The 19,582-nt window shown below is 35.5% G+C and overlaps 1 protein-coding gene across 4 annotated transcripts in view; it reads right to left on the minus strand.

Moving 5' to 3' along the window:
- Nucleotides 1-2,517: 2,517 nt before the first annotated feature.
- Nucleotides 2,518-19,582, minus strand: part of igsf5b (immunoglobulin superfamily, member 5b) — a 41,267-nt gene continuing 24,202 nt past the window's right edge. For 3 of the 4 annotated variants that reach the window (XM_048161161.1, XM_048161160.1, XM_048161162.1), the window contains 6 exons: nucleotides 16,336-16,629; nucleotides 13,548-13,664; nucleotides 12,658-12,682; nucleotides 10,106-10,206; nucleotides 6,001-6,065; nucleotides 2,631-3,671 (listed from right to left, as the gene is read on the minus strand). In XM_048161161.1, coding sequence (XP_048017118.1) covers nucleotides 3,564-3,671; nucleotides 6,001-6,065; nucleotides 10,106-10,206; nucleotides 12,658-12,682; nucleotides 13,548-13,664; nucleotides 16,336-16,629 — 710 coding nt within the window. In that variant the 3' untranslated portion in view covers nucleotides 2,631-3,563. Of the gene's footprint in view, nucleotides 3,672-6,000; nucleotides 6,066-10,105; nucleotides 10,207-12,657; nucleotides 12,683-13,547; nucleotides 13,665-16,335; nucleotides 16,630-19,582 lie in introns of all 4 variants that reach the window. The other variant, XM_048161159.1, reaches the window with a different exon arrangement.

The raw sequence follows: 19,582 nt of genomic DNA on the forward strand, positions 1-19,582 counted from the left end.
ACAATGCTTTTGGGAAACACACCCCTGCATAGTTTATGCTGTGTTCACACCATGTCGTATTTACCATAATTGCTAGATGACAACCCAGGATGTTAACATCCTCAGACTCAGAATTATACACTTTAATGGTAACACTGTTAACCCCTTAGCATTCCTGTAAAATATGCCTAAAATAGCTAAAATACCAAAAGTAAATTGCATGCTGTTCTTGAACCATTTGGAGTATTTTCATGGTTTTGGTATCTCTTGAAAGGTATGTGTACAGCGGGCGGTACGGTGCAACACTAACAGGTTTATGTCATCACTGTATGATTCGAGTAATAAACAGACAAAACCACAATACAACAAGTAACAGTCTTTATGCAAATGCCTTATTAATAAGCTTATATTTAACAGGTCAGAAGTTATTAAGCTCTGTGCTAACTACAATAAACTGTATTGTATGTCTTTAATTCAGATTATTCTTGCATTAAGACATTACCAATAGTCAATCAAATATAAGTTCTTAACTATATTTTACTGCTGACATTTTGTTCCAGCATGACGTTGCATGTCAAGTTGAAGCTCTCAGAAAATTCCATAATTACAAGTTCTACATTGACAAACACTTTTTCAAGCCAGAATCTTGTAATTACATAAATCCAACATGAACACACCTTTAGATCAAATCTTTAAGGGGACCTATAATGCCCTTTTCACAAGATGTAATATCAGTCTCTGGTGTCTCCAGAATGTGCGTCTGAAGTTTCAGCTCAAAATCCCCCACAGATCATTTATTATAGCTTGTTAAATTTGCCACTATTTGGGTGTGAGCAAAAACACGCCGTTTTTGTGTGTGTTCCTTTAAATGCAAATGAGCTGCTGCTCCCGCCCCCTTTCCAGAAGAGGGCGGAGCTTTAACAGCTCAACAACAACAAAGCTGGAGAATCCCACGCAGCCAAAATGAGGATTGTCAGTAACGGTGTTCAGCCTTACATTGTTCAAACCGGAGTCGACACTGATGGAGAGACTCAGGAAGAAGTTACAACTTTTAGACGTTTCTGAACGGTTAGTGGATAAATTGATGTAGTTGCTGTGGAGTTGATTCAACTCATCCACTAGCATGTGCCGTCATGTTCATCTTTTGTGTTGAATTGACCCTCGTTTGTGAAGCAGTCCGGCGTAAAATGACAACATTGCAGCAATACTTTCTACTAACACTCAAACATTTGCCATGGCATTAGAACTGGTACAACGTTGTTGCTTCCAAAAACAAAATGGTGGGTGGAAACATACAGATTAAGGGACAGTAATATTATAATAAGATCCCCTTCTTACGTCAACAGGGGAGAGAAATCCGAGCGGCTTGTTTTTTCACATGCTTGCAGAGAAAGTTGCTAGGTTGTCCTTTTTCATGTCTTCTGGGTTGGTAGATGCACCGGGGACCCCATTATAGCACTTAAACACGGAAAAAGTCAGATTTTCATGACATGTCCCCTTTAATTAAACACAACTGAACCAGCTATTCAAGGTCTTCAAGATTACTAGTAGACTTCCAGACCAGTGCGTTGGGACAGGTTGGAGCCGAACTCTGCAGGACACTGGCCCTCCAGGAACTCTAGCCAGGAACTTTTTTTTTTGTTGGCAAAGCCTATTTTTATTTTTGTCACACGCTGAGTGTACATTTTGGAGCCTGCATGAGTAATTGGAGCAAACGTGTTGAGTTTGATACCTCAAGCTTCAAGGAAGAACTTTTGTCCCCCAGCAAAGTTACTGTTGGTTTGGATTTGTCGGTACGCATTCACTGTGATGAAACTCTGGGTTACTTGAAGTGTATTTAGTGAGACAGGGCTGTTCGCTTTGGGAAGCGAAACAAGGCTTCAAGTGTTCTGCTGTTAGCCTGAATTCACAAGGTGGCCATTCTCTGAACTTCTCCCACTCACACCGAGTTTGCACATAAAAGAGAACGCTGTAGATCTCAATTGTAAGGCTTTTCTGCATTTCCTACTCATCAGTTTTTAAGAGGCACAAATCTGCTAATTAGGTTGGCCTTAATTATGCTAACAGCACCATGTCAAGAGCTCCTGTCTCCAATTCCCTTTGATGGCCAGTCACTTAATCCAGTGGCACCTAACTGACTTTGGAAGCACTTAAATGCCCTGTTGTAAGGATGCACTAGAGTAGATTGCATTGCAATCACAGAGAAGACATGCTAAGTTATTCATCAGCTTTGCAGTGAATCGCGCTGCACAAAGTAGGCTGCAATTGTTTCAAAGTACCGTGACTGATTCCAAAAGGGTTCATTCAGCTGAGGTCAATTACATAAAGACTGAATCATTGTTTGGAGGCGAAAACCTTTATGTGGTGGCTGGGCTCTAATATGCATGAATAAATATTTATGCTCATGATTAGATGCTTTCATTTACATGATTGCAGCCAGTGCCTGCTTCTAATGCTGCATGTGCCAGATATAGCAGAAATGTGCTTCTGTAACATTCACTGTATATTAGTATATGGGATCAAATGTGATATCATGAATGTCTTTTTTTTATTATTTTAATCCTTTAAAAAGATTTAAATGTTTTCTACAAATGGATGCATCATAGGGAACAAATGACACTTTTACAGAACGATTACAGAAACAATGAAAATTTGTAGAAGAATACCACGTTTATTATCTATCATGTCTCAAAGACTGCATTGCAACAACGTTTTCTCAGAACAGAGCGAGGCAATCAAGACATCCTCTGTGGGAAATGCCAAAACAAGAAGAGAGCGGGAGAGAGAAGGGAAACAGACTTCAGAAGCAATGATGCAGAAGTCTTTGAAAGACAAACAGTGGCCTGTGTAAATCACCCCAGAGAAACAGTCTGCTTGACCCTGACATCAATCCACCACTTGTGAATGGCAAATGAAAACCTCAGTAACACAAGCAGGTCTAGGAAAGATAACACTGGTCTGGAGACCCAAACAAAAACAAAAGGGTTATGTTATCGCCCTCTCATATCACGACAGCTTTGTGTGACTTTCTGAGGGTGACCCTAATTTATTCAGGAGTTGCCATCCATGACTGACGCACAGCCAGAAAAACACGAGAAAGAAAATCGCACATTTCTCCTAATTTGAACCCTAAACCATCTGAGAATTTTTTTTGGGGGGGATACGCAAGGTTTTTACGCAGTATACCAATCAATACTTGAAGTACAGTATATGGACGATAACACTTATTTTCTTTTCGGGCAAAAAAAATGGCAATACCGTTATCAATACTGATGTGTAAAATATTGATCCACAAAAATAATTTATAAAATATTCCGATTGAAAAATACATAATGCTTTTTAAAGTAAAAAAAAATGGCTGTATGACAATGTTTGCATGCAGTTGACATCACCGCAGGGCTCATATGATTATGTCACATGTCCCAGTCCTCTTGACATGCCAGCCAGTGAATCTTCATCTTCAGCAGATATGACCGTTGTAGAGTAATGCCAGATTGAATATGTGGCTCTCTCTCTCTAAGCAGAAAGCTGGTCCAAATCAGCAGTATGTAAACAGCCTTGCTTGCAATGGGTTGACCCTGAGGTCAAACAGTAGTGACCCTTCGGACTGTCTTCTTTGCTTCCTTGCAGTACAAGTTCGAAACATCTTCCTCTTTCTGATTTTGATAGCTGAAAATGACAATATCAGGAACCTGTTGAGGAACAATATTTGATGAATGAGCGTTTTTTTACTATTCCAAAATACATTTTTTGATGTTATTTATATGTCTGTGTGGTGTTTTTAATATGCTTTAAGACAAACCATGTGCAAATTCATCATATTTTCTCTTTAAAACTGCAAAGACAGTTTCAAAAACACGGTTTGAAATCGTTGGTGTTTCTATAACGTCACAAACTACCTTGTAACCAATCACGTCAACGTGCAGGCTTCAGCATATCATTAACCATGACTGTTCACCTCAGTAAGTTGACCGAGTGGATCTCTGAGCTTGCATAAGCGAGTGGAGGCGGGGCTAATTTGCATATTCATGGATCATATATTAAATGAGTTACATTAAAGCTATTTTAAGGCATGAAGAAATTTTTCACAAGAAAAAACTTTGTCATTTTGGTGATCAAAGATGAGTTTTAATTGGACTTTAAATAAAAGTTTATACTTTTAAACGCTGGTTTAAACTGGAATATCGACCCATTCTTAAGTTCCCATTCATAAGAAGTTTTTAAAAATTTAATTCTACCAAAATTTTGCATTTATTGAAATTTATCATCTGAGATTGTGGTCCCCCAATGTCTATGATTGTTATGGCCTTAGTAGTTTCAGCCTGAGGTGAGAAAATATGATTTTTTAAGAGTTCAACAGTAGAGTTGCAAAGGGACGGAAAGTTTCCGGTAAATTTCCGGAAACTTTCCACGGGAACTTAACCTGGGGAATTTTGGAAAAATTCCAATTTGGAAACTTAACAGGAATTTATGGGAGTTTATGAGATTTTATGGGAATTCATTGGAAATTTATATAAATGTATAATATTTATATAAAATGTATCATATACAAACAAATATAAACATTTTGTTTGGTCATAACATGAAATAACAGTTATTTCTTTTTCACATTCAATTAATTTTAATTTAGAAAATATGTAAAATAAATATATTTTTATTGCAGCAATTGTTATGTGTTATTTATTTCAGTGTCACATGATGCTTCAGAAATCATTCTAATATGCTGATTTGATACTCAGTTATTATCAATGTTGGAAACAGTTGTGCTGCTTAATATTTTTTGGAACCTGTAACACTATTTTCAGGATTTACTGATTAATAAAAAGTTAAAAAGAACAGAAGTTATTCAAAATAGAAATATTTTCTAACAATATCACTTTAATATCACTTTTTTTTATCAATTTCAAATTCAGTTGCTGAATAAAAGTATTAAAAAATTGTTGACCCCACAATTTTGAATGGTAGTGTATATTTCTATTTTAAATTAATGCTGTTCTTTAAATTTGTATTCATCAAAGAATCCTGAAAAAAAGCATCACAGGTTATAAATATATATATATATATATATATATATATATATATATATATATATATATATATATATATATATATATTAAGCAGCACAACTGTTTCCAACATTGATAATTGAGTATCAAATTAGCATATTAGAATGATTTCTGAAGTATCATGTGACACTGAAGACTAGAGAAATGATGCTGAAAATTCAGCTTTGCATCACAGAAATAAATTATATTTTAATGTATAGTAAAATAGAAAACCATTATTTTAAATTGTAGTTATATTTTACAATATTACCGTTTTTTTCTGTATTTTTGGACTGGGGGAATGCACAGTGCATGCAGGGGGTGTGTCCTCAATAGCCCTGCAGTCAGTAGTGTGCTGTGTGAATGTGATTGAGGAATATGCAGGGTAAAAATTCAACTGAAATTGCATTAAATCTGGTTGTTTTAACCAAAATTATGCTGTACGATGTTTTTTTTCAACTACATTAAAGTACCCTGTTATGGGCTAACCTGCAATTTTGCAAATTCTCTGTTTATTCCCATTAATTCTCGTTAATTCCCATATTTTACTGTTAATTTCCATGGAAAGTTTCCAGCTTTGAAAATTCTCGGAATTTTGCAACCCTATTCAACAGTAACCATTTCAAATAAAATGCTTAAACATTAAAAGATTGAAAATGACCCAGCATCAAATTAGCATTAATCAGGAAAGCTTTGCATTATGAATTATTTAAACATAATGGGTTATGGAGGTGAAGCTCATTGCTGTAGCCACCACAGTACAATTACAGGAAGTAAAAGGCCATTTTCAAAAATAAAAAAGGATGACATAAAGCATTTACACAGTGTTTAAATGTTTGACTGAATATTCCTCCACACAGTAATAGAGAGATCAGCGTTTTCCCAAGGTGTGGGGCAGAAGACTTTACACTGAGGTGTCAGAAAACCCATCACTAGTTGTGAATAATGCAGAGGCAGTAATTCTCTCTCCTCTTACCCGTGGAGGGCTGATGATGTGTATCGTGCTGTCAGCTCTATTCCTGAGGTCACTGTGTCCTGAACCTGCGGGTGAAGAGCAGTTGTTTGTGACTTTACACTGCCTAAAATCTTACAGACAGAGCTTACACTGTCCAGTGAGCTCTTACTGCGGGACAAATATACAAACATCATATTATGTATGCTTGTCTCTTATCCAGTAAAATATCTAAAGCAAGATATATTTACATATTAAGATGTAAAACAAGTGAGGCTTGTTTTGTGGTCTTTTTAAGAAATCTTTTAAGAATAGGAGGAAAAAAAAGTGTACTTTCTTTTTTTTCGCTGGCATTTTTACACTTGTTTTATACGGAAGAGGATTAGGGCCAAGCAATAATAAAAAAAAATGAAACCATCTCAAGATTTAAGTCGTTAAATTTCGAAGAAAAAAGTTGTTAAATTATGAGAACAAATTCGTAATTTAACAAATTTGTTCTCGTAATTTAACAAGTTTTTTCTCGTAATTTAATGAGTTTATTCTCAACATTTTATCTCGTCCTTTTTCTCGAAATTTAACGAGTTTTTTCTTGTGATTTAATGACTTTATTCTCAACATTTTATCTCGACTGTTTTCTCGTAATTTAACAAGTTTTTTTCTTGTAATTTAATGACTTTATTCTCAACATTTTATCTCGACTTTTTTCTCAAAATTTAACGAGTTTTTTCTCGTAATTTAATGAGTTTATTCTCAACATTTTATCTCGACCTTTTTCTCGTAATTTAACAAGTTTTTTCTCGTAATTTAACAAGTTTTTTCTCGTAATTTAACGACTTTATTCTCAACATTTTATCTCGACCGTTTTCTCGTAATTTAACAAGTTTTTTTCTTGTAATTTAACGAGTTTATTCTCAACATTTTATCTCGACTTTTTTCTCGAAATGTAACAACTTTTTTCTCGAAATTTAACGAGTTTATTCTCAACATTTTATCTCGACTTTTTTCTCGAAATGTAACGAGTTTTTTCTCGTAATTTAATGACTTTATTCTCAACATTTTATCTCGACTTTTCGAAATTTAACTTTTTTCGAAATGTAACGAGTTTTTTCTCGTAATTTAATGACTTTATTCTCAACATTTTATCTCGACCGTTTTTTCTCGTAATTTAACGAGTTTTTTCTCGTAATTTAATGAGTTTATTCTCAACATTTTATCTCGACCTTTTTCTCGAAATTTAACGAGTTTTTTCTCGTAATTTAATGAGTTTATTCTCAACATTTTATCTCGACTTTTTTCTCAAAATTTAACGAGTTTTTTCTCGTAATTTAATGACTTTATTCTCAACATTTTATCTCGACTTTTTTCTCGTAATTTAACAACTTTTTTCTCAAAATTTAACGAGTTTTTTCTCATAATTTAATGACTTTATTCTCAACATTTTATCTCGACTTTTTCTCAAAATTTAACGAGTTTTTTCTCGTAATTTAAGGAGTTCATTCTCAACATTTTATCTCGACCTTTTTCTCGTAATTTAACAAGTTTTTTCTCGTAATTTAACAAGTTTTTTCTCGTAATTTAACGACTTTATTCTCAACATTTTATCTCGACCGTTTTCTCGTAATTTAACAAGTTTTTTTCTTGTAATTTAACGAGTTTATTCTCAACATTTTATCTCGACTTTTTTCTCGAAATGTAACAACTTTTTTCTCGAAATTTAACGAGTTTATTCTCAACATTTTATCTCGACTTTTTTCTCGAAATGTAACGAGTTTTTTCTCGTAATTTAATGACTTTATTCTCAACATTTTATCTCGACCGTTTTCTCGTAATTTAACAAGTTTTTTTCTTGTAATTTAACGAGTTTATTCTCAACATTTTATCTCGACTTTTTTCTCGAAATTTAACGAGTTTTTTCTCGTAATTTAATGAGTTTATTCTCAACATTTTATCTCGACCTTTTTCTCGAAATTTAACGAGTTTTTTCTTGTGAATTTAACGAGTTTATTCTCAACATTTTATCTCGACTTTTTTCTCAAAATTTAACGAGTTTTTTCTCGTAATTTAAGGAGTTCATTCTCAACATTTTATCTCGACCTTTTTCTCGTAATTTAACAAGTTTTTTCTCGTAATTTAACAAGTTTTTTCTCGTAATTTAACGACTTTATTCTCAACATTGTATCTCGACCTTTTTCTCGTAATTTAACAAGTTTTTCTCGTAATTTAATGACTTTATTCTCAACATTTTATCTCGACCTTTTTCTCGAAATTTAACAAGTTTTTTCTTGTGATTTAACGACTTTATTCTCAACATTTTATCTCGACCTTTTTCTCGAAATTTAACGAGTTTTTTCTTGTGATTTAACGAGTTTATTCTCAACATTTTATCTCGACTTTTCTCTCGAAATGTAACAACTTTTTTCTCGAAATTTAACGAGTTTATTCTCAACATTTTATCTCGACTTTTTTCTCGAAATTTAACGAGTTTTTTCTCGTAATTTAATGACTTTATTCTCAACATTTTATCTCGACCGTTTTCTCGTAATTTAACACGTTTTTTTCTTGTAATTTAACGAGTTTATTCTCAACATTTTATCTCGACTTTTTTCTCGAAATGTAACAACTTTTTTCTCGAAATTTAACGAGTTTATTCTCAACATTTTATCTCGACTTTTTTCTCGAAATTTAACGAGTTTTTTCTCGTAATTTAATGAGTTTATTCTCAACATTTTATCTCGACCTTTTTCTCGTAATTTAACAAGTTTTTTCTCGTAATTTAACAAGTTTTTTCTCGTAATTTAACGACTTTATTCTCAACATTGTATCTCAACCTTTTTCTCGTAATTTAACAAGTTTTTCTCATAATTTAATGACTTTATTCTCAACATTTTATCTCAACCTTTTTCTCGAAATTTAACGAGTTTTTTCTCGTAATTTAACGAGTTTATTCTCAACATTTTATTTCAACTTTTTTCTCGAAATTTAACAACCTTAATCTCGAGATGCTTTTATTTTTTTATTATTGCTTGGCCCTAATCCTCTTCCGTAGTTTTAAGTGGAAACCTGACTAAATATATTGTTATTTTATTTCAGTAAAAATGTATTTAATTTAAAGTAATGAAAATGTTTTTACAGCTTTAGTTAAAGTTTAGTTAAAATGCCCCTAATATGCTATTTTAAAGGTTCCTAATTTTGTTTTGTTGTCTCCTACAACAGGTTTTCATGCAACCAGGTCAAAAAACACTAATTTTCTCATAATATTTTGCAGCATCAGCTCTTTGACACTTTTCACAGTGTCTGAAATGGTTTGATCAAGGATTCTGTCTCTCTAAACCCCGGTCAGATGACCCAGTGTGTTGTGATTGGTCAGAATCCAAACGTGCATTACTATATCTGAATTTCAGCTCTGGATCTTCCTCAGCACTTGACACACAGTGATACGAACACTAATGATGGCATCAGTTTTACTGTATCAATTCCAGCATGAGTCCTCATCCTTTGAAAGTGCATGTAAAGTGAATTTGTTTCACAGCACAGAAAACAGTGTCTTCTCGACATGCTAACAACATGAATCAATCTCTTCTAGTCTCAGCTACACCTACAGTGTTTGAGGGTCAAAGTAGACATGGCTGGCATTAAGCAAATTTGTTACAAACCTATTTATATTCAAGCAGGAAGTAAGACTGGAATTACTGATGACTCGTTTCAGGCAGTTCAGAATCGGTTCTTTTTTTCTGGGACTGGGAGACAATAACTCTGCATTTATCTGATCCTTTAAACTTTACAGACCTTCTACATTCACAAACAGCTATATTACACTACATGAAAGGTAATATCTGAAAAAGCATAAGAGAGGCACTAACTATAATAACCCTGAATCATTAGAACCATTTGACCTATTTCTATAAAACAGGATATATTTACACAAGAAGCAAAGCTGCACAAAATATAGTCCAAAAATCCATTATTGTAGCAAAAGCTTTTTGTTAGTGTATATTTGATATCCCATAAAGTGTGTTGCCTTTTTGTTTAATTTCTGTGAAAATATATTAAATAAAGCAGAAATTATCCCTGTATAATTTTGTTTAACACATCAGGGTGTTCTGTTGATTCTGTATTTTGGTGCTAGTACTTGTTACGTCTTCAGCGTTGTATCCTGGGTTCACGTTTCCTCTGGTTTCATCAGCAACGCACCTCCTCTCACTGCTTAAATTGACAGTCCATGAAGAGGAGCTGGAAAGACAAATGCAATAAACAGTTTTTTTTTCTCAATACAACATAATGTCACAGATCCCTTGTCTTCCTGAACTCCATTTCCCATGATCCTCCTGTTCTCCACACCTGCACTCACTTCCCTCGTCATCTCCCCATCTTCACTGATCATCATCACCTGGACTCCCTCGTCAGAACTCCCTTTATATATGGACTCACTCCCTTTACTCCTTGTCTGTTCTAAATGTTATACTATGTGTTTGGATGTTGTCTCTCTACATTGTGTCAATAAAAACCCATTTGCTGTGGACGTCCGTGAACACCTCGTCTTTAACAACACCAGACCGTAAACACATAAGAGTCAGTGGCTATTTTGTTCAGAATGAAACGCTAGAGTAGGGGCTTGACATTAACTTTTTTGCTCAGCAGCCACTGTGACTAGTGGTTTTCCAAAGTTACTAGCCACTCAGCATTTTCACTGACCACAATTTTGACATCGATACCATGGGAAAAACTGCCATATAGATTTTTTTTATATTATCGCATAATTTGGCAGCAGGTAAATTAGGCTGCTGTCACTTTAAGACCTGACGCACCATTATACTGTTACACATTCATTTTTTTCTCAACTGTTTATGTTCACTTAAAACATAACTGACTGAATACGTGAATACCTGCCATGACCGACATTTTGACATTATTTTGTGTATGTTTGACTGTTTAAGTGCAATAAGCAGCGACTTTATGTACGCACACATTGGGTGTGAGCACAAAATCTGCGGAAATGAATAAAATAATGCGCGATATGCGCAATCCCATGCCGAAATTCAAGCCCTGTAAGTGAGAGGAGGAGGGTTTGTGTGTCAACTCGCTGTTGATGAGAGAGAGGGAGCAAAAGAACAGGTGGTATCGTGTGTCTATTCTGTGGAAAAGGAGTATTGGAAGCATTTAAGATATTTCAGTGTCAATATGCATTGATATTTTTGACAACACTACATTGCACTTACACCAATCAGGCATAACATTATGACCACCTTCCTATTATTGTGTTGGTCACCCTTTTGTGGCCAAAGCAGCCCTGACCCGTCGAGGCATGGACTCCTCTAGAGCCCGGAAGGTGTGCTGTGGTATCTGACACCAAGATATTAGCAGCAGATCCTTCAAGTCCTGTAAGTTGCGAAGTGGAGCCTCCATGGATCGGACTTGCTTGTTCAGCACATTCCAAAGATGCTCCAATGAATTGAGATCTGGGGAATTTGGAGGCCAAATCAACACCTCAAACTCATTGTTGTGCTCCTCAAACCATTCCTGAACCATTTTTGCTTTGTGTCAGGAGCATTATCCTGCTGAAAGAGTCCACAGACACCAGGGAATACCGTTTCCATGAAAGGATGTACATGGTCTCAACAATGCTTAGGTAAGTGATATATGTCAAAGTAACATCCACATGGATGGCAGAACCCAAGGTTTCCCAGCAGAACATTGCCCAAAGCACCACACTGCCTCTGCCGGTTTGCCTTCTTCCCATCTTCCCATAGTGCATCCTGGTGCCATGTGTTCCCCAGGTAAGAGATGCACACGCACCCGGCCATCCACGTGATGTAAAAGAAAACGTGATTCATCAGACCAGACCACCTTCCTCCATTGGTCCGTGGTCCAGTTCTGATGCTCACGTGTCCACTGTTGGCTCTTTCGGTGGTGGACAGGGGTCAGCATGGACACCCTGACTGGTCTGCAGCTATGCAGCTCCATACGCAACAAACTGATGCACTGTGTATTCTGACACCTTTCTATCAGAACCAGCATTAACTTCTTGAGCAATTTGAGCTACAGTAGCTCGTCTGTTGGATCGGACCACACGGGCCAGCCTTCGCTCCCCACCTTGGCCGCACATGACCCTGTCGCCGGTTCTCCACTGTTCCTTCCTTGGAGCACTTTTGATAGATACTGACCACTGCAGACCGGGAACACCCCACAAGAGCTGCAGTTTTGGAGATGCTCTGACCCAGTCGTCAAGCCATCACAATTTGGCCCAATTTGGCAATTTGGACCATTTTTCCTGCTTCTAACACATCAACTTTGAGGACAAAATGTTCACTTGCTGATCGGTGTAGTTCATTATTTCAGATGCCTTTTTAAAAGACTACAATTTGAAAAATGTATATTATATATAAAATTCAACCCCCCAAAGTGGCTAGTAGGAGTGACCGTGTTACACTCCACCACTGAAATCCACCTGCATCTAGCGGGTGTTAATGTAAAGCCCTGTGTGTGATATGATTGTCTTTGTACATTATGCCTGTACCTTGTTAGTGTTAGCATTTTATAACTGGGTAAAGTAGATGATATGCAGTGTTCAGAAAGATTAAGACTTCTGTCACTTATGGATCATTTTTTTTCCATTCAGAAGAGAAAAGTCTCAAAACAGGTGTGATCTACAAAAACAACTCTTACCTCTCTTACAAGTCTTACCTGACTTTATTTTCAGAGCTCAATTCTGTAAAAGAAAAAAAGAATAAAATATGTACTACATGTAACTTGATATTTCTGGTTCTAGCCTCAGGCGGTACTAGTCAACTAGCAAGCCTGAATAGTAACTATGACATCTTAGTATCGGGTGCAACAAGAGGATAAGAGACTGTAAATCCAGAGTTGCATTTGACATTCACTGCCCACTGTATAATACAATAAAATATATATTAAAAATAATATATTGCATATAACAAAGGATTTTACAGGTCAAAATATGGTTTTGATTTAAACTCTTCTTGAATATCATGCTATAAATGTTATAACATCCTACAAAATATAATATTCTTAAAACATTATTTTATCAAGTACATTCATATTGGATGTTTTAGTAGTGAAACATGTTTAAACAATCCCATGTTGAAATCTGTCAGTATGTAATAACTCATGTACAAAATTGAGCTGTAAAAAGTCTGAATGGCATTTTTAAAGAACAGAGAGTGTGCTGTAATATATTTCCATTTTTTTTTCATAGGTATTATTAGAATAGCTCTATAATTTAACCACTAATAATGTGTGCTTTAACAAATAATGAGTAAAAAAAGATAAAAACAAAGAACATTTTGAACAATGACACTGTTAATGGGTCTTCCATCTTTAACAGTATATCCATTTTCCTAAATGATGTGTAAGCAGTTTGCATGGCAGGTGAATGATGCATTAAAGCCTTTAAACTGCCCTTTACTGCTGACAGCTCAACCTACTACAATGTGTCCTTGCTCTTGGTCCAATTTATGGCAAGCACTGAAAAACTTCTCTCTTCATTGGTTTAATAACTTGCAGGAGAGTTTTAAAAGGAACTTTTAAGAGAAATATAAATTGGATTTGCTTACTTGTCAGTTTTTTTCTATAGCACAAGATGAGGATGAGCACTGCCAGCAGAATGATCGTACACACCGACACTATCACGGCGATCACAACTGTGTAGTCCTCTGTAGTTTCCGGTGCCACTGCAAAACACATTTGTACATTAATGGCCACTTCATTTATATGCACAAAAATGGGCACATTTATTCAGTATTTTTGTAGCCATGAGGAGGAGTCGTGTTTCTGGATCAACATATTTTATTGACCCTGGAACAACATTCCTGTCCAAAAACATGCCCTAACCCTATCTCTAACCCTAAACCTAACCTATCCCTAAAATCAGAGAGAAACGATAGAAGAATAACACTGATGTAGAAGCACCTAACCCTAGACTTGACAAAAACTGTAAACTTGTCCCTTAAATCTGATGTTGTTCCAGGATCACCAAAGACGTTGATGCAGGAACATGTACATTGTGAAATCACGTTCGCCATCATATAACACATGCAGTATCTATACAATGAGATTGAATTAAATCAAAGCAAAAACAAATATCTAAACAAAAGAAATCTTTTTCAAAACTATTTAGATTTTTTATGATTTTAATATTGAAATATCATATATCGGTCCCACTTTATATTGTCTTTAGTTACTATGTACTAACATTTAAATCAAAATAATCATTTGATACACTCTAAAAAATGCAGGGTTAAAAACAACCCAAGTTGGGTTGAAAATGGACAAACTCAGTGGTAGGGTTAAATGTTTGCCCAATATGCTGGGCAGTTTTATTTAACTCAACTATTGTTTAAAAATGACTATATGTCTGGCTTAAAATTAACCCAAAATAGGCTGGAAATTAAAAAAATCAGACACAGAATTACTAAAGGCAACAATAATAATCAAAAGGTGAACAATTATTAATAAGCAATTTAATAAATGTTTATTGTTTAATTATTATTCATTAAACTTATCAATAAATGCTCATTTATTAAACATATTAATAAATGTTCATTTCCTACATATAAACCAGATTCCAAAAAAGTTGGGACACTGTACGAATTGTGAATAAAAACAGAATGCAATGATGTGGAAGTTTCAAAATTCAATATTTTATTCAGAATACAACAAAGATGACATATCAAATGTTTAAACTGAGAAAATGTATCAATTTTAAGGGAAAAATAAGATGATTTTAAATTTCATGACATCAACACATCTCAAAAAAGTTGGGACAAGGCCATGTTTACCACTGTGTGGCATCCCATCTTCTTTTTATAACAGTCTGCAAACGTCTGGGGACTGAGGAGACAAGTTGCTCAAGTTTAGGAATAGGAATGTTGTCCCATTCTTGTCTAATACAGACTTCTAGTTGCTCAACTGTCTTAGGTCTTCTTTGTCGCATCTTCCTCTTTATGATGCACAAATGTTTTCTATGGGTGAAAGATCTGGACTGCAGGCTGGCCATTTCAGTACCCGGATCCTTCTTCTACGCAGCCATGATGTTGTGATTGATGCAGTATGTGGTCTGGCATTGTCATGTTGGAAATTGCAAGGTCTTCCCTGAAAGAGACGACGTCTGGATGGGAGCATATGTTGCTCTAGAACTTGGATATACCTTTCAGCATTGGTGGTGCCTTTCCAGATGTGTAAGCTGCCCATGACCACACGCACTCATGCAACCCCATACCATCAGAGATGCAGGCTTCTGAACTGAGCGCTGATAACAACTTGGGTTGTCCTTGTCCTCTTTAGTCCGGATGACATGGCGTCCCAGTTTTCCAAAAAGAACTTCAAATTTTGATTCGTCTGACCACAGAACAGTTTTCCACTTTGCCACAGTCCATTTTAAATGAGCCTTGGTCCAGAGAAAACGCCTGCGCTTCTGGATCATGTTTAGATATGGCTTCTTTTTTGACCTATAGAGTTTTAGCCGGCAACGGCGAATGGCACGGTGGATTGTGTTCACCGACAATGTTTTCTGGAAGTATTCCTGAGCCCATGTTGTGATTTCCATTACAGTAGCATTCCTGTATGTGATGCAGTGCCATCTAAGGCCCGAAGATCACGGCATCCAGTATGGTTTTCCGGCCTTGACCCTTACGCACAGAGATTGTTCCAGATTCTCTGAATCTTTGGATGATATTATGCACTGTAGATGATGATAACTTCAAACTCTTTGCAATTTTTCTCTGAGAAACTCCTTTCTGATATTGCTCCACTATTTTTCGCCGCAGCATTGGGGGAATTGGTGATCCTCTGCCCATCTTGACTTCTGAGTGCCACCCTGAGAGGCTCTTTTATACCCAATCATGCCAATTGACCTAATAAGTTGCAAATTGGTCCTCCAGCTGTTCCTTATATGTACATTTAACTTTTCCGGCCTCTTATTACTACCTGTCCCAACTTTTTTTGAATGTGTAGCTCTCATGAAACCCAAAATGAGCCAATATTTGGCATGACATTTCAAAATGTCTCACTTTCAACATTTGATATGTTATTATATTCTATTGTGAATAAAATATAAGTTTATGAGATTTGTAAATTATTGCATTCCTTTTTTATTCACAATTTGTACAGTGTCCCAACTTTTTTGGAAAGTCCCAACTTTTTTGTACCTAAATAACTTTATGTAAGTACATAGTAGTTAAAGACACCTAATATTAAGTGTGACACATGCATCTTTTTTTGTGTTTTAGAATTTAATTTGAAGCTGAAAGACATAGCTGTCCTCATAGTAAACAAAGTGATCAAACTAGTAATGCACATTAGTTTATTTTCAGAAGGAGCTCATTAATATCCAATCACTCTTACCTACAGTCAGATTGACTCTGCTGGTTTCGTGGGCTAGATCGGCAGACACAGACGCCCAACACTCCACTGCGGTGCTCACCTCTGCTTTTATCTGAAGCACACTGCTGGAGTTGAAAAGGCCGCTGGGGTCCTGAAGACTGCTGGTGTTGTAGTCGCCTCTGTCCACAGTGGTGGCGTTGACCAGCCAGGACACTGAAGGGTTCGGATACCAGCCAATTGCTTGGCAATGGAAGGTGACAAGCATTCCTTCTTGAACTGACAGGTCACCCTCCAAAATCCTGACATTTCCCTTTTCTAGATTTAAAACAAGACATTTTGAGTTATATTTCCTCAAAAAGTTGAGATATGTTCAATATTATTATCTCACCATAAATGTTATGTTTTTGTGCACTCAGATGTAGAGTGGCCCCAAAAGTATTTGGAAACTCATGCCAAACATATATCAATTTCATTGCATTAAATGACAAAACATCATGCAGCAAAAGTCACTAAAAATAGGGTCCAATGTACTGTTAATATGAAGGAATTTTCCATATAGAATCTGTATCGATTTTTTTTTACCCGTATTTTGAATTACACAGTGCATTGTGTTTTAGGGTTAAAAGAAGAAGTCCTGGCAGAAAATTACAGACTTCTTACAGTGAAACTAAGACCTGTTTTATCATTTAACCCTGCAAAGCCTGAGATATGAAAGAAAAAAAGAAAATAAATGTTATGTGTGTGTGTAATAGTTTTTTGAAACTTTAGACAAAATATGTAAATACTATATGAGCTTTTATGGCTCACATAGTATGAGATCTTTATAACAGAATAGCAAACTTGTGTATAATGCATATAAATATCAGCTTGTCACTCTTTATCTCTTAATAATATATTTTATGTTCTCTAGTTTTAATTGTGGGATGCAAAATGCAAAATGATTATTGCACAGATAAACATTTCTTGAAAGCCTGATGTATCATATTTGATACTCACATTGAATAAGTTGCTTCAGTCCAATATGTGTTCATCTTGAAATATTACTAACAATATAACAATTATTCTTAGGTTCACTTTCTAAAAACCAGTGAATATTTCACAGCAAAAAGTCACGTGAACCACAACCTGAAAATGGATTTTTTTACAATTATACTAAAGGGTGTTTATTTGCTAAAAAAGTATAAACTATCAAACAGATGACAGAAGGCATGTAGTAGATTGTGTACAACAGCAAAGTTTTGATCATGTTGATCATTTAAAGGCCTTAAATGGTTTAAAGCTAACAAATGACTTTTTGTGAAAGTTTTGCTTTGAAAGGCATGCTTGTGAATTTGTCTTCTTTTAAATGAATGTCACTCGGTTTGATATTTTATAAAATATTGCAATGACATTCAAACATTTTAAGTGTGGCTTATGTGGCGAAATATTTTTTGAGGTCGCTGTATATGTGTGTTTCTTTCCACTAAAAGCAGACAGTGATTGTGTTCTTTTAAAATGATTGATGGTTCATAATTGACTAGTTGATGTGACTGGTGAACACATGTGACAGCTAAATTGTCTCTTTTAAAAGCCCACATTATGGGCTTTTTATTCCCCCTGGAAAGAGAAACAAAAGGTAAAGCAGTGGATTATTAAAGACAGCTGAGGTAATTAGTTGAAATTTTCACTTTCTCTTAGTGAATTGCTCAGCCACAGCACTTCATTTGTAAAGGTTTTACTGTGTAAGGCTAATGATTGTCTTATACTGGACCTCATAAGTCATGTCATGGACCTTCAAGTCTTTGTTTAAAAAATATCTATATTTGGCCCTTCACACAACACACAATGTGATTATGGTTAAAAAAAAAAAAAAGCAAGGAAAAAAAGTTTAAAAACATATTTTTAAAATTGTATTTAAACACAAGATTTTTACGCATTTGAATGATGCAAATGCAAACTCACTCCTAGGACATTTTGGCTGGTTTACAGAGCATTGCTAGGGTTTTGTGAGGTATTTACCACATTGCTAGGTCGTTGCTAGGTTGTTCTAGGTAGTTTCTAGGTGGTCCTATAATCAAAAGATCTTACCATCCACCAGGCAAAAAAAGTCTGATCTTAACAGCATCAATAAGCTATGATTTGAGGTATTAGTCTAACTATTTTAAAGGGGTGGTTGATTATGATTTGACTTTTTTAACTATAGTCAGTGTGTAATGTTGCTGTTTGATCATAAACAACATCTGCAAAGTTACGACGCGCAATGCAAAGGAGATGTTTTCTTTTACAGAAATTGCTTTTTAAACAAATGGCTGGTAGGGACTACAATGAGCTTCTTCCTGGGTTGGTGACATCACAAACCCTAAAGTTCAGTAGCCCCGCCCACTGATTCGAGCAAGACGAGTAGTAGTAGGTAAATAACAGACGTGACGCTAACACTGGATCGAGCAACTAAGCGATAAACATGCCTTTGAAGAGTGCAAAATGTTGTGCAGTGCCAGGTTGTGGAAAAAAGTAGCTGCATTGGATTTGCTGAAAGCCGGAAATGAAAAAAACAATGCTGTGCCTTCTATATTGGATCCGACAGGAACGGCACAACACACTTATGTGAGTAAAAAAGTTTTTACTGTGTCACTATTGCTTTGTTACAGATCGTTTGATATATACAGATTATGTACGTCTAACCAAAATCACCAGTGATTTCGGATATGTGATGATTAATGTAGGCTTACAGTCAGATGTTTTTGTCTCAAAATCGTTTATTGTCAGTAAATCAAACCAGTGACTAAATGGTCAACTTCACATTGTTTCTCTTAATAGGATGAAAATAATCTGTTATTTAAACGATGATTAAATTATATATATAGGAAGTGATCAAAGAACGCTCCCTTTATAGTCGCTGGAGCTGTCAATCAAACATCGTGAGGTTATCAGAGTTCTAGACTCGTGCCAAAACTCCCGTTAAAATCAATAGATCACTTATGTACACCGTGTTTGCACTGTTAGTGACGATGAAAGCATTCGTTATTGTGTAGAAATCGAGTTAAAATGACAAGATCACTGCATTCATGCACTCAACATGTCTGTGATCAGCTACATGCTCATCACTGCAACCTTTCATGTCACGATCTCAATATAATGCTATAATCAACACTTTTCACAATTAGTAAACCTTGAGAACTGTAATAGTAAAACATGCTAAAAGTTTTCTAAAGAATTCCACATGTAATACTTAGCTATTTCCATATGCAAAAAGTCTCACAGCAGACACGCCCCTTAAAACAGAGATTTC

Source organism: Megalobrama amblycephala, linkage group LG16 (assembly GCF_018812025.1).
Source record: "Megalobrama amblycephala isolate DHTTF-2021 linkage group LG16, ASM1881202v1, whole genome shotgun sequence".
Taxonomy (NCBI): Eukaryota; Metazoa; Chordata; class Actinopteri; order Cypriniformes; family Xenocyprididae; genus Megalobrama; species Megalobrama amblycephala.